At 43.6% G+C, this 14,454-nt stretch overlaps 1 protein-coding gene across 1 annotated transcript; it reads left to right on the top strand.

The window, feature by feature from the left end:
• The first annotated feature begins 3,228 nt into the window (after window positions 1-3,228).
• Window positions 3,229-12,676, top strand: LOC119396175 (transmembrane protein 243). Its single transcript, XM_037663267.2, has 4 exons — window positions 3,229-3,612; window positions 4,129-4,179; window positions 6,247-6,351; window positions 11,588-12,676. Exons 1-4 carry the CDS (start codon window positions 3,532-3,534, stop codon window positions 11,705-11,707), a joined length of 357 nt encoding a protein of 118 aa, XP_037519195.1. The 5' UTR covers window positions 3,229-3,531; the 3' UTR covers window positions 11,708-12,676.
• Window positions 12,677-14,454: the final 1,778 nt, after the last annotated feature.

Genomic DNA, 14,454 nt, shown 5'->3' with positions numbered 1-14,454 from the left:
GAGAATTGAAGGGACAGACAACTGGCCAGAGCGTGTGATAAGATCCTGGTAGAAATGAAAAGACCGTGAAATATAGTGACAGATTTCATCATTCTTTTTTCATTGTGAGTAGGAGTTATACTTTTAAATCATGTTTAAAAGTAACAAACCGGTGTGTCGTGCAGCCTAGCGGAAGAGCCTTGAAGCTGAATTATGGGGTTGATCACTTTGCTGTACATAGTCTGATGCTTTCATGCACTCCATTGGTCCTCAAAATTAAAGTATGTATATTATTATCCATCCCCGCTCTCTTCTGTGCTGCTTGAAAGGTAAAAGGAGTTTCAGAGTGAGAAACGGCGCTGTCTTCGTGGCAGCTAGTGGAACATGTCAAGCCGCGGCGCATGCGCAGTAAACCGCTGGGCTCGAACACGAACTGCTCTCGCTCTCACTGTTTGCAGCATGTGTTGTCACCTGTGTACACGACTTCATATACACCACAGATAGAAAAATTCTGATTACAAATGTTTTACGGCATTTTCCACTTTAACATTCCCTGATTAGACACTGACCGGTAAGCTTTGCGTTGAGCTAAAAAAAGTAGGTACCATAAAAATTGGTTGCCGGTCCTTTTAAGCTTGGAAAGTAAGCATATCTAGCAGTGTCTGCCTAGCAATACTTTAGGATAAGCGAACATGCGTGCTTTTAATTTTTTATAGTGTTCTGCATAGATGGTAGAGCTTTCACAGTGCGAAACACCCACAGATCAGAAAAATTTGTATAATGCCAATGAGAACCTGGCAACTAAAGCTGTTTGTTGCATTCCTCTGGCTTCTTGGTGAAACATAGATCATCTCTTGTATTCTTAGTGGGATTTTTGCAGGAGCACTGGTCTCCCATATTCTGTATCTGAGAGCTTTTAAGACACTGGCCCCTTGCTGTTGTACTTTCCTTCTGGCCTACCGGGTGGGACTCTATTTCTTGTGCTTTGATGTAGAAGCCCGTCTCCAAGCTTTTTCTCAGAGTTGCAAGAGCACATCTTGTCTTGGCAAGTTGTGCCGAAAGACAAACATCATGTTTGGCATTGGTGACACTCCTTGAGATGTGTTTGTGGTCTGTCCGAGATAACACATTCTATCAATTTACTAGGACAAGAAACGAATGAAATGGTTCTTGGTTTCTTCAGGCAAGGTTTATGTTTCCTGCACACTTGGTAATTAGTGTTATCTCTTAATACAAGCACAAAGACAAAATGCTGATATTAAAGTGGGCAGGGCAAGTGCATGCTGAATGTCTTTTGATTTAATCATGTTTTAGGAGTATAGGTAAAAAAAAAGAAAAATGACCAGCTTGTACTGTGTAATACAAGCTATTAGTAAATTGCCCTCTCGCTAGAAAAAAACATCACTCATTATGCGAGAAAATGCATCGTAAGCAACAAGATTCGCAGAAGGAAAACATGGGTGGCAACGCAGCCTTGAATTTGGCGAACCAACCCCACATGACGTCACAGATTTTGACGGCGTCTGTTCAGGCTTGCATAACTATTTGTGAGAAAAAATGAAGTACGTTGCTCTCCAAGAAAGCTAAATACTTCGCAAGCTTCTGGAAAACTTCATGGAGCCAATGCGGCGAGAATACAAAAAAAATGTGTTTGATGTGCACTTTAGTGATGTCACATTGGCGGGCACGCGGTGTCCCGTTGGCGTGAAATTCAAATGCCAGACTTTGGCTTCCATCTTCTGTTGCAATGATGAACCTGTTACGGCGAAATTAACAATAGAGTTCTAATAATTGATTTGTCTAAATTGATTTAATGTTCAGAGGGTCATTCCTCAGCCTCTCTCAGGTCGTTGTGGTCCCTATTACATTGCAGCACTTTTGCAGTGTAACAAGCAGGGCTTAAAGTCTCCCTTCATCAGAGAGGGGGCCCTCATAAGGTGGCGACCTATATATATATATATATATATATATATATATATATATATATATATATATATATATATATATATATATATATATATATAAAGTCAGTTTCGTCAAAACTTTTGCAGGCCACAGAATTAAGTTGTGTTTGGTTTGATCACAGTGTAGTGAAGCCAACAGTCTCTAAAATTGAACAAATGCTTACGAGTGTTACACAAAGAAATATATCATTCACTGTGTATTTCTTGTGTTTGCTCAATGTGCCCATCCATCAACGTGTAAAAAGAGGGCATTTAGAAATAATTTTTCAGAAATAAATAAAGGATAAAGATATGTGAACTCAAACCAAATACATCTAGCTGCACCGCAGAACATTAGTTCGCTCACTGCACTGAGAACCTCAGACACGACAATGCTGTATGTTATCTTTACACGTACTTGCCTAAAAAAGTAGGCAAAATACATGCATCTTTTGCAATGCAAGAGACTCGTAATGCACACCTAAACGAATGAAGATTGACTGTTAACCTAAACAGACCAAGGTAAACCTTCACTGATTCACGAGCAGATAGCCTCACACACAGGTTCCCCGTGAAAAAGTGTGTTGTGTCAAGCTTAGTCGAACATGGTGCTGACCGATGGTGTCCAGCGTCTCGGGGAATTGCATCCAGCAATACGATGAAACCTGTTTCTGTCTTCTTTTTTTTGGTGATGCCCCATACACCGAATAATCCCGATTAAATCATTATTAAAAAAAATTGGAGGGCTATGATTCCTCTCCACAAAGCACTACTGCCAAAAAACAAACTCCAACGCTTGTCAAATGGGTGCCGCAGTGCTACAGTTGAACTGCCGAGGGGGGAACCGAGCCCCTTCTTATATATTGGAGGGGGGGGCCGGGCCTCCCCCCCCCCCCCTGACTTTGAGCCCTGGCAACAAAAAACATTCATGGAGTGCCGAAGTAGTGCTTTCGAAGTTCCTTGCTCTGTGTTTGCACTTGTATGGTACTATGATGACCATGATTCAAATGTTTCGGAACATGGTGCGTTGCTGGAAAGCCAACTTCTCCACATTTGAAAAGCGCGGGAAGAGGCCTCCTCCTTACTCATAAAGTAGTGTCTTTAAAGAGCAAACTTGTGCTAGATTGCGGCCATAATTATTTCCACGGGGGGGGGGTGCACAGCTGCAATCAGATACCAAAAGAGGAAAGCAAGCAATAAGCCGTGAAAAACACGACAGTGTGGTAAACAGGAGAGGCGCTAATAACAGCTCTACCTCAAGGATTATGTCAACGCTCATCTCTCCTGTGTCACGTTGGAGGCGTTTCCCTTCTTCCCCCTCAAGCAGAGGCGGTGTCGCGGTGTTTTGGTGTATTGTGCAGCGTCGTCAGCTGCAGACTTTCTTCGCTTTCTCGGGAATCATCAGCCCAGCGAAGTGTGGCACGATTTATTTGAACTGATATCGATAAACGTGTTACCTTGGCGTGACACCTGTTGACGCGGCTGCTAGGGGAAGTCGGCGTGGCCTCTTCGCAACGCAATCGAGCGCAGCGGTACAGCCAGTACAGCTGCACTGATGGCACATGACTGATCCAGAGATCGGCTTTGTGAGTGATGTGACGGGGCAGCTATGGACTTGAGATCAACCGAGTACCGTCCGCTCTTTGGCGGCCCCGTCGACAGGCCACTGTTCGACGAGAATAACACGCGGGTAACGTGAATTGTGCTCTGGATTTCCTCTGCCGGACTGTGTCGTTGCGGCCGCGCTACGCGCTGTACTTCAGACGTCTCTCTCATAGTAACGTCCCTGAAAGGTTTTTCCTTATTGGCGGTTGCATTCATCAGGCTTTTGATTGCGGAAGGCGCGTGCCCGTTGGCGTATTTTTGTAATCGTCAACCTACAAGGAACACAAGAGTACGCGAGCCCACGCACAAACGTGGCGTTAGACGAAGCATGCGGTGCGAGCATTCGATTGTGCTTTGCTCTTGGCGCAGGTGTTTCGGTGATCGTGGTCTCGAACTCGCGTTGTGGTTGTAGTGTTTTATTTTTTTTTTTTGTTGTTGTTTGTGCCGTCGCGAACGTTGCATCGCGGCGTTTATTATACGACACTCTTTCTGCCAGAAATTAGTGATATGCTATGAGTGCCCAGTGTTTTTCGCGTTTGCTTTCGCAACCGTGGACGGTTGAACGAGAACTATTTTGCTGTCGTTCCATCTCTCGTTGCAGGAACGGATCCTGCATCTGATTATAGGAGCTGTAACTGTAGTTTTTGTTTTGGTGAGTAAATCTTGTACTCTAAATCTTGTGTATTGGGTCTAATGAGTGTGAGTGAAAAAGATGAGTTAATGTCTTTCCAGCTTTCATTATGGGTGTGCTCACTGTTAATGCTCAACACAAAGCGAGACGTGAGACTGATTGGTGCATGCTCATAGTTTTCCTACACTGTCTTTTCCGTGAAACAAATCCGTTAAGTGAAGATGGACAACACAACCTATTGCATGAAGATTGAAATCATACATGTGTTTCTGTCACACCTATTTAATTCAACCTGTTTCCTGCCAAAACATGGCACAAGAATCCTATGAACTGGTAACACTGCTACAGCAAAGTGTGCCAAAGAACAAAAGCATGTTGAATTCTCTACTTGCACTCTCTGGAATTCATCTGTCTCTCTTCGTGTCAACAAACACAACAAGGTTTTCTATTCAGCATAGCACTCCATGTCAACTGGACACTGTGCAGTGCGAAGCTTGCAGAACGGCATAATGTGTGAGCATTACTCACAAGTATCATTACAGTGTTTAGAATGTGCAAGTTAGTTGACATGATTGAAAGGCCTTTTCAGCTGAGCCGAGCAAATAAAGAATAATTCCTTGCAGGCACAGGTTTTTCAGCATTTTCACAATAATGCAAGTTTTTAAGCTCATTGGAGCACAGACCGACACAGCACTCTGTATCGTGTTATGGAGTGCCTGTGTGAAAGTAGCTGTGGTAATTGCATGCATGCATATCATCTCATTGTGTGGGCATCGTCGACTAGATTGTAGGTGGTGAGATTTGTGGCCGCCGCGCCATTTGTATGCAGCACATTTAGTTGCATGCTGCGTATTGTGTGCATCTTCAAGTATCATTGATCAAGGGCGTTCGCAGAACTTTTTCCAAGGGGGTGCATCCGCGGGGAGATGGGGAAGTTATCAGGAGCAGCCAGCCTTTGTTTCACTGCTGTGACATGACCGGCAAGATTAGTCATAGTGTGTAATGTGAAAAGGTGGCTCGCAATCGTGAAAGGTGTTTCACACGGATATGCGGGACCTAAGTGGGCTAACAAGCCACGTAGCTTATTGCTACTGCATAGAAAAATGTTATCAGACATTCCAGGAGGGGGGAGGGGGGCGCAGCCGCCCTCCCTTGCACCCCCCTCCGGACGCTCATGTTGGTGATGCTCCGAGTGTGTTTCAGGTTCAGCCAATCAATGCGTGCGCTTGTGACAGATGAAGATATTTCTGGCACATGCAAGGACTAGAACCCTGTGCTATGGTATAACAAAAACACATGACTCAAATCCACTCCTTTGCTGATGTGCACATGCACACAAAGCCCCACTGGCAGGTAAAATGCCAGTGAAAACGGGCATCTGGGTAATTTTTTTAATTCACGTTAGCTGACCGTTAAAAGCTTCTGTAGCACACTACATTTTTGTGCAGTGAATTTCTGTGTGACAAAGGTGAAAGTGTTTGCATGAGCGATCCTTTGTCAATCCTCACAATTGTTTGTCACTCAGAAAATTAGAAATTAATGCTCATAACTGGTGTTCTGTTGCTGATCCCAGAGCCGTAAATTTATTTCTTGGAAGAAACCACCACGTTCTTCAAAGGCAGTTTGCAAAAACACTTGTGGACTTAAATTTTAGCACACAATACTGGAAGTGGTAACACTTATTTTCAAAGGTTCAGACACTCTACCAAATGTTTTTTGTGCCTAAGAGGATTGCACATAAAAATATGAAGGCTGTGAGCAGCTAACATCAGTAATGTGTAGTTGTCACTAACTGTTCATTTGAATGAACTTCACTAACTGACACTTTTAATTAGTTTCTACACATGGTGTACTTGAAAAAACTGTATCTAGTGCTGCTTGAGCTGTTTTGGAGTATTTGGAGTGGCTGTTACTCAGTCTGGTCATTAAATTCTGTACCTATATTCTAAATTCTATGCAGCACCAATCTTTAGTGCTCAGTTGTATAAACAGTGTGCTAACTTGAGCCAGATGGTACGTACTGGTGTGAATAACCAAGTGCACTGTTTGCGTAATTTTATAAACTATTCGTTTTTTTCCCCATTTCAGATTACATTTATCCTAGCATTCTTTTACTCGGTCCGGCCACCATGTGGAAGGCACATCTATTATGCACTTTGCATCCTTTGCCTTTGTTTCGCCCATGCAATGCTGGTAAGATATTTGTTTTAAAATTTTGTACGCATATGTTGTGTATCTGCGGTACATTCTTTTCTTGATGCAATGATGATGTTTTCAGAGCAAAATTTTGTGAAAATTGGATTCACACTGGCTTGTTGTTACATGGCACATTCTGAAAAAAAAAAAAAAACACAGTGAAGAGATAAAACACTGGGGGCAAAAAGAAAACACAACAAAGCATTTCCAGCACTTTCTTGCCTTATGCCATATTCTTGGAGATTTTTGTTCTATTAAATTTACAAAAATTTTGTTCATTCTGTCTGACATTTGAAATGAAAAGAAACAGGAATAGGCAAAAAAAGGTCGGCCTGCCCTGCCAGACTAAGTATGAGTGTATGTCTGAGGCTAAGTCTGAGTTTTCTGAGATGATCTGTCTTCTTTTCATTGACGGTAACCAAAGCACATGCATTTATGAGTTAATTTAGGTGTGCAGAGGAACACATATGTTAATTTTTTGAGTAACTTGTTTCTAGCTGCTGTGTGACACAGCGCCTCAAATCATGTACAAAAATAAATAAAAATATGGTTGATCCCTCTGTCATAGGAATCGGTATAACACGAAAGTGAAACGTGTCGTCACAGAAATAGTTGATTGCTTTAGTGCATCGGTATATCAGAGCTTGTATAAGGTGTATTGTTGTTTGGCAGATGTAGCACCGCCTGATGTTGATGCACTCACGTTGAGGCCTGGTGGCACATCTCCGTACCGACGACTAACGCCCATGATCATGATTTAACCCTTGCGGTAGCTGAAGTTGTTAACATATACGTGGACACCACATATGGTGAATCCCACGCAAATATGGCATAAACAAGCACATAATAAACACTGATACTCGATATGCACTCCTCCAAAGCATCTAAAACGCGAAGAGAAACGCTACGCGCGTTGTGTCTTCCCTCTAGCCTGGCAGTTAATTCTCACAGGGCAAGCGGAGAACGCGGTGCGACAGCCAGGCGAACGTTGGAGAGCTATTTTTTATACGGATGGACGCTATGAGCGAGGCTTGGCTAAAGCCGCCGCCTCGCGGTGTGTGAAACGAAATTACACTTCTATTGGAAACGCGCCGAATGGGACGGTCGCAGCAACGGCGCCTTATTTTGTTGTTTTTCGAGCCTGGTGGCACACATGTCACCACCCCGTTATAAAGGGGACGCTCAAAGCATCCATCCATCCATCCATGTAAGAGCACTGTGAGAGGAAAGTGTGAAAGATAAAGGCGCGTTCATGTAGCCAGTGTTATGTGTTTGGCGGTAGCTCAGTGGGCTAAACGCCCGCCAGCGATCGTCGCGGACCGAGAGGTCATGGGTTCGGCTCCTATCGATGGAACTTTATCTTAGTTTTTTTTTCTTTGCCATTTGATGGCGTTCATTTTGCTGACGTATTTCCGTGACGGAAATACGTCATGAAAATCTTGGTGGACCCCGGCATAAAACACTTTCGTGTTAATAAAAGCATGTTTTGTTATAACTGATACCATAGCCTTGATAGTTTACACAATGGATAGCTGTGGCATTGTGGGACCAAGCTTCATTATGCTAATTTTAGCTTAATTGGTGTGGGAATGATGATGTATGTGGATGGTGCACTGTAAGCTTCTTGCAAAACGTTTTTCAGGTCAGGGAAAACTTTTTTGCTGCAGTGCTATTATAACTTAACGTTGCCAATGTTAAGACGTGGGGAAATAAGAAATTGGGTGTTAATGTGAAGTTTTGCCTTCGCTTGAATAGGTAATTGGGCTGCTAATTATCGTCACAGCTGGCAGAAGAAATGTAGATGGTGCTTAGTTTTATATCATTAGTTTTAACCTAAAGGGCATTTCTGAAAGGGACCCTGAAATGGCTTCTGAAATTTTGTCAGCGTTTAGGCTACAGCGTCATCAAATCGTTCGCGCCACGAACTAAGCGACGCACCATGTATCAAGGCAGCTACGGGCAATTATAGTTATACCCTCCTTTTCGCAACTGCTTTGCCTCCTCAACTCATTGAACAGATAGCTGTCACTGTTGACCACAGCGCACTCGACGGGCCAAGCTCCTTTGAGCGTGTCTAGTAGCGCATACCATTGGGTAGCAGAGACGAAGTGTGCGGAGTGCTTGAGATCAACTCCGCCAGGTGCCGCCACCCTACCATTCGTTCTTATTTTATTCTCCAGTACGGCGACACGTGTCTGCAAGGGGCACGTGAACAAATAAAAAGTATTTGAGAATGATCAACGATAAGCGTAAACTCTGGCAATATGGTTGTGTCTTTGGGGAAGAAGTTACAGCCGCAGACACGGGGATCCTGGCGTTGATCGGATAGCGAGAGTGGACGCTCACTGCAGCAACGAGCTGGAGCGACTCCGCTCGCCAGTTGCTTTGCAAGCCTATCGCTAGATTTGCGACCCACAACTCAACTAGGGTAATTCATGGTGTCCGAGAAACGAAACCCCAAGTAAACACTGTCACGCAGCTCTCGTCAACACAGAGCACGGTGTAGCACAGGTTCGCTGTCAACCTGAAGTTAGTGATGTAGACAGGACATCTCCAATCAGATTGGTCGCCGGTGCTATGTAATGGGGAACAATACTACATAAGGAGGGCGCGAGAAGTTAAAAACTCGTTCGACTGAGCCGCTGTGATCTGTAGCGATTCGCATTTTTAAAGGGACACTAAAGGCAAATAACAATTTATGTCAGAGTGAAAGCTCAATGTATGACAAAGTCTAAAACGGCTATATTATCAACAGCAGTGCCCTACTTACCGAGAAATTAAGCTAAATGTATCACACGATGAGCGCCACGAGTGGGACATTTTGGAAGTGATCCCGATGACGTGCGAGAGTCTGAATACAATTAATCACTAGTAATCAAACTAGCTGCAATAAAAAAGAACCTTCCGTGCATCAAGAGACGTAATAAAATGCTGCTTGTTCGTTTCTGTTTGATTCATGGAAAAAAGAACCTCTTTGGCATTGCTATGGGGAACGGCGCGGGTGGTTCAAAAGTTCCGTTTTCGCCGAACTGCGCTTCGCCCGGCGCCCTGCTTCGCTCACGCGGTTGCGTCTCAGTGGTAGTTTCGGTATCGCATACTGCCGCGTGTGTTTTGCACGCTCGTGAAAGTCGCTCTGACAGAAAGTCTGACAAAATACTGCATGCATGTGATGTTGCTAGATGCCTGAATGGTGCACGCCGCCGCGCAGTAAAGGCGGGCAACCAGAGGCGTAGCCAGAAATTTTTTTCGGGGGGGGGGTTCAACCATACTTTGTGTATGTTTGTGCGTACGTTTGTATGTGTGCGTGTATATATACGCAAGCAAAACTGAAAAATTTCGGGGGGGGGGGGTTGAACCCCCCAACCCCCCCTTGGCTACGCCCCTGCGGGCAACGTTGGGCACGGCAACAGTGACGTGCGAAATACCGCTTTCAGGCGGGTGATTTGAAGTGCGCTAACGCGATGCGGACCACTAAAACGTGATTTTATTTCAAAATAAGCACTTCCTTGGCATGAAAGTAGCACTACGAGGTTTTTGGACCGCTACTTCAACAATCAACGTCGACTTAATGTTTGCCTTTAGTGTCCCTTTAAAGTTTCGTAATAAATTACACAGTTGATGCAGAGAGCTTAAATTTGCCCGAAAATGATTCTTAAGACTTGCTTTACTGGCTCACTGCATTTATACAAAATCTTCGAAACTGCTTCGGGGTCCCTTTGAAGGGGCCATGACATGGGCACCCACAAATTTGCAGTTTTCAGTGAAAAATAGAAGTAAAAGGTCTATTGTGCCTATACTTATATGAAAAAATGACGGTAAAAGACTATTTCAGAGCAAAATAAGCCCTAGAAGTCGCCGGCTATAAAGCCGACCCACCACCGGAGACCACCATTTTGCCCTGGAATGTGTGACCCCATGTGCTGCATGGAGCGGTGCTGTTGTCTTCTGTCAGTTTTGGCCATTGCAAATCGTTCAATTCCAGTGCCAAGCTGAACAAATCTGAAATAGCTCGATTGCACACACAGCTGAGCACGGTGCAAAATCGTTTGCCATAATGCAGAGGCTCGCACAGCAAGCAGCTTGTTACGTCACGGCTCACAAATGCGTCAGTGTTGCCTGACTGTCAGGCCGGTTTTTATAAAAACATTCATTTATAAATTACTGAGGGCTCAACCAAATGTAATAAAATTTTGCCAGCTTGTTCTTGAACACGCATAACACAGATTATGATAGATAATTGGGTGTTGTGACCCCATTAATAAGACATCCAGTTTGCTAGTTCCTTCGAGATATGAGCGCTTCTGCAAGTACATTGCGGGAATGCATTCAGAATTAATGTGTGTTTTTTTTTTAGAGTGACCTGGAATGGCTGTGTACATGTTGTAGAAGCTGCTGTAATAGCGCATGTCCTAACGGAATAAGAATAACAATGCATGAAACCAACGAGTTCGAAGACTTTTATATTGATACTGCCTTTTTTTTTTAAATCCTTTGTTGCTTGGTTTCCAACTCTCAGAACTGTATCTTCTCTAGTGTTTTCTTGGGAAAATATGCCACCGGGATCAACATCCACATGCCTGCATGTGAAGGTTTTCGCTACTACATGAAAGAAGCAACCAGACCCTGCCCGTTCTGTCACGAGTAAAACTGAACTTGCAAGTTTATGATCATTTTCCTTTGATCATACAACTCTGCAAAACCAGTTATCAAGTTATACCAATGTGGATATGATGTAAGCTTTTTAAACACTGTGAAGGAAACAATTTTACAGCTGCATGTTTCTGTCTAGTGACGGTTAAATGCAGGGCCACAATATCATCTTGAGGCAATGATAACAGATCATCTGATCATTGTCGAAAGGAAGGGTTCCTACAGATTATTTGAACTACTGATCCTCTTTTTTTTTTTTTCACCTGTAGTTTTAAGAGCCCCACGATTGGTACAGATTCCGAATACAAATGTTTAGGTGTCTTAATTAATTAACATTTACAATGGGAATATCACGTAAAAACATCACTTCCGTGACAAACGTAAAACTTGGTCTCCTGCAAAGCAAACCTGAAGATAAACTTTGGACTGCAAAACTAGTGGCCTCTGACTTCATAATTTATTTGAAGCTGTCATTACTTGGGCTGCTTATGAATTATACCTCAAAAGAGGCCTCGCAAATGATAAACATCCAGGGTTGTTGAGACATCTGTTCATGGTGATTTTTATTTGTTTCTGTTTTCAGATCCACTGGTACAGAGAGGGAGGAGTCGATCCGAAGTTTCGAAACCTCATTTATGCTAACACTGTGATTATACACCTGTTCTGCATATCTGCCATCACTTATTTTGTGCATGGTTGTTAGAAGGTATTTTATAATGTGCTTCGGCAGACAGCACACCACTCAGCGGCTTCTCTTTGAGATGCTGCCGAAGGCCAGCTTCTCTCTCAGTTTTGAAAGATGAGGTTGGGATGGACCTTCGTTCAAGTCGTTACATTCGGCGTTGTATTTGATTCGTTAACTGAACTGCTAAGAGATCCATATTTACTACAGGCAGGTTACTAAGCTGCACTTCATTGGTAGGCACAATTACATACAGCACTTGTCATTAGAGCTGATCATTTTCTGTTGCGTAGACACTTTGTAAATGTAACGTGGTACCAGTGTGCTCTAAAGGCACCACGTGTGATAGTAACTTTGAAGTATAATTCACATTTGCAAGTACGTCCACAAAGCCATTGTGTATTTCCGGTTCCTGCTTTTTGAAGCATGAGGAACCGTTTTTTATTGATGGCTGCCTGTTGCTTTTCAAGTGTTTAAATGGTCTTTATTATAGTAACTATTGCAGCGTGTAGCTGCACTCTTACAGATGGTGCCTTCTTTACGCTTTTCATATGAAATACATAAATAGCTAGGTGCAAACAAACTGTTTGCACAAAAGAAACGCTTGCATGTGCCTTGTACCTGACAGTGTGATTAGTGACACACTGTTATTTGTTGAAGCAAGCAGTGGTCTCAAGGAAATCTTGTGTTTAGCAGACACGTTTCCCCGCTGCATTTTTGGCATGCTACCTTTTGCCTCACAAAACGCTACATTCCAGGATCCCATATGATGCTGTTCACTTTTATCCTCGTCATCATTGCACAAAAGCATCATTGCACTAGTACTTGTGGAAGTAACAAGTTTCTGTACTTCCTGCAGTTTACTTTTTCTTAAGTAGCTTCCCTCTCACTGTTGTGTAAGCGAGAGATTTCTTGAAATTCTGATTTTTCACTGGGAATGTATGTTTTGATCAGGGAAATTAAAGATATTTAGGAAATATCTCATTTAAAGTGTTTTGAGTGATTCGTTGTACTGTGCCTTACATTATCTGAAGGGGACACGGAGGAAAACCTTGATCATAAACACGCTGACCACATTTTTCGCATCTACAGATCATTCCTCAAAATCTCATGAATGGTACTTCTTGTAGTGTTTAATGCTTGTGCCACTATGCAGACACCCAAGTGATGGTCTGAGTTCAAAGCAAATCCCGCAGGCATCAGATTTTCATTGGTGATGGTCGTTGATAGCCATCCAACAGAAGCTTCTATGCTGAATTCTTCACAAATCCAAAAGAAAAAAAAAACACGCTGTGCCACTGAATGACTTGACGTTTGGACAAGCAGTTATCACCAATGGCTTTCGTTATGTGAGGAAAAGCTTCCACTGTGGACTTGCCGAGTTCCACACGAGACATGATGGCAATTCTGTGATGTAACGAGAGCTGCATTACAGCCAGTACGCCAAGTGAAAATGAGTTTCGCGGAAAGCCTGCCCTTACTTTCCACATGGTTGCAGATGACCGAGTTACGTATCGCAAGTGCAAGAGCTAACTTTTCCTTCCACCAATCCCGACTGGTCCTAGTGTGTTGCGATGTATATTCACTTCACAACATAATCACTGACATTAATTCTTGGGCAAACCCTGTATATAATTGATCACAATACTTTGTGCCCCATGAAAGTATGTGATAAACAATAATTGCTTAGTAATATGTTACTTTTTTTCTTGCAAGCATATTATAAATCTCTATGAATGCAGCAAACACATATACACGCATACAAGGCACTTGTATGCGTGTATATGTGTTTGCACATATACCAGCAAGTTGAATGCACAGCTATTGGCGCACCCTGGAAATACAGCACGCAATACTATTCAAGTGACTCATTAAACCTTGTGTTGAGCAAAACATGCTGGAAATCGTGGAGACACTTGCATAATCTATTTATTATTTGTGTGGGTAGAGTTCTGCAATTCGAAAATATGAATGAGGGCACGTACGGGGGATTATATGTGTCTTTTCTTTGTGCTTGAACATCGAAGTGTGCTAGTTTCTCTATGAGAAAATGATTACTGAGCGACCATACTTGCCCGTCTAAACATGCAGGTGATGACGTCAGGCATATTACTGCAGAACACTGTAAAGACAACCTTCTCCCCCTTTTTCTTCAGAGCAGAGCTCTCTCCGCTGGCGTAGCCGCTGTCAATGCAGAAGGGAGAGGAAGGTCTTTGCACTGCCGCGTTGTGGCTGTTGCCAATTTCCAAGGATGGAGACCAACCTTTCGTATCAAACGCTTCACTTTATGTACAGTATATACGAGGTTACACAGGCAGTTGTTCACATTGGAACTGTCGCGACATAACTCGATCGACAGAGCTGAAAGTGCATAGCACTGCTCCTGCGACAAGAATGCCCTTGGGGAGCTGGGAGCCAGGTTTTAACGCCTTGGTTGCGCCTCCCTGTTCTCCCCACAGCAAATCAAGACCACTCAGTGACCCGATTGGGCCGACTGTAATTTCGTCTGCCGACGGTCTCCTTCCCTCCCTCTCTCTCGGCAGTCTTTTAGCCGCCCACGTGAGAGAGACGAGGGGTATGACCGGTAAATGACATTCCCAAAAGTACATTATCACACACAATGGCGGTGCCATCCAGCTCCCACGGTCATGCTCACCTGTGTGCCCGGTCAACGAGCGGTGCCCATCACAACCAGCCCATGGCGGCATACCATCTCACGGTGATTTGTGGGCATCTGCACCTAATTGTCTGCTCGCAACTAGCTGGTT

The sequence above is a fragment of the Rhipicephalus sanguineus genome, chromosome 6, assembly GCF_013339695.2.
Source record: "Rhipicephalus sanguineus isolate Rsan-2018 chromosome 6, BIME_Rsan_1.4, whole genome shotgun sequence".
NCBI classification, from domain to species: domain Eukaryota; kingdom Metazoa; phylum Arthropoda; class Arachnida; order Ixodida; family Ixodidae; genus Rhipicephalus; species Rhipicephalus sanguineus.
This window is presented reverse-complemented; position numbering and strand designations above follow the sequence as displayed.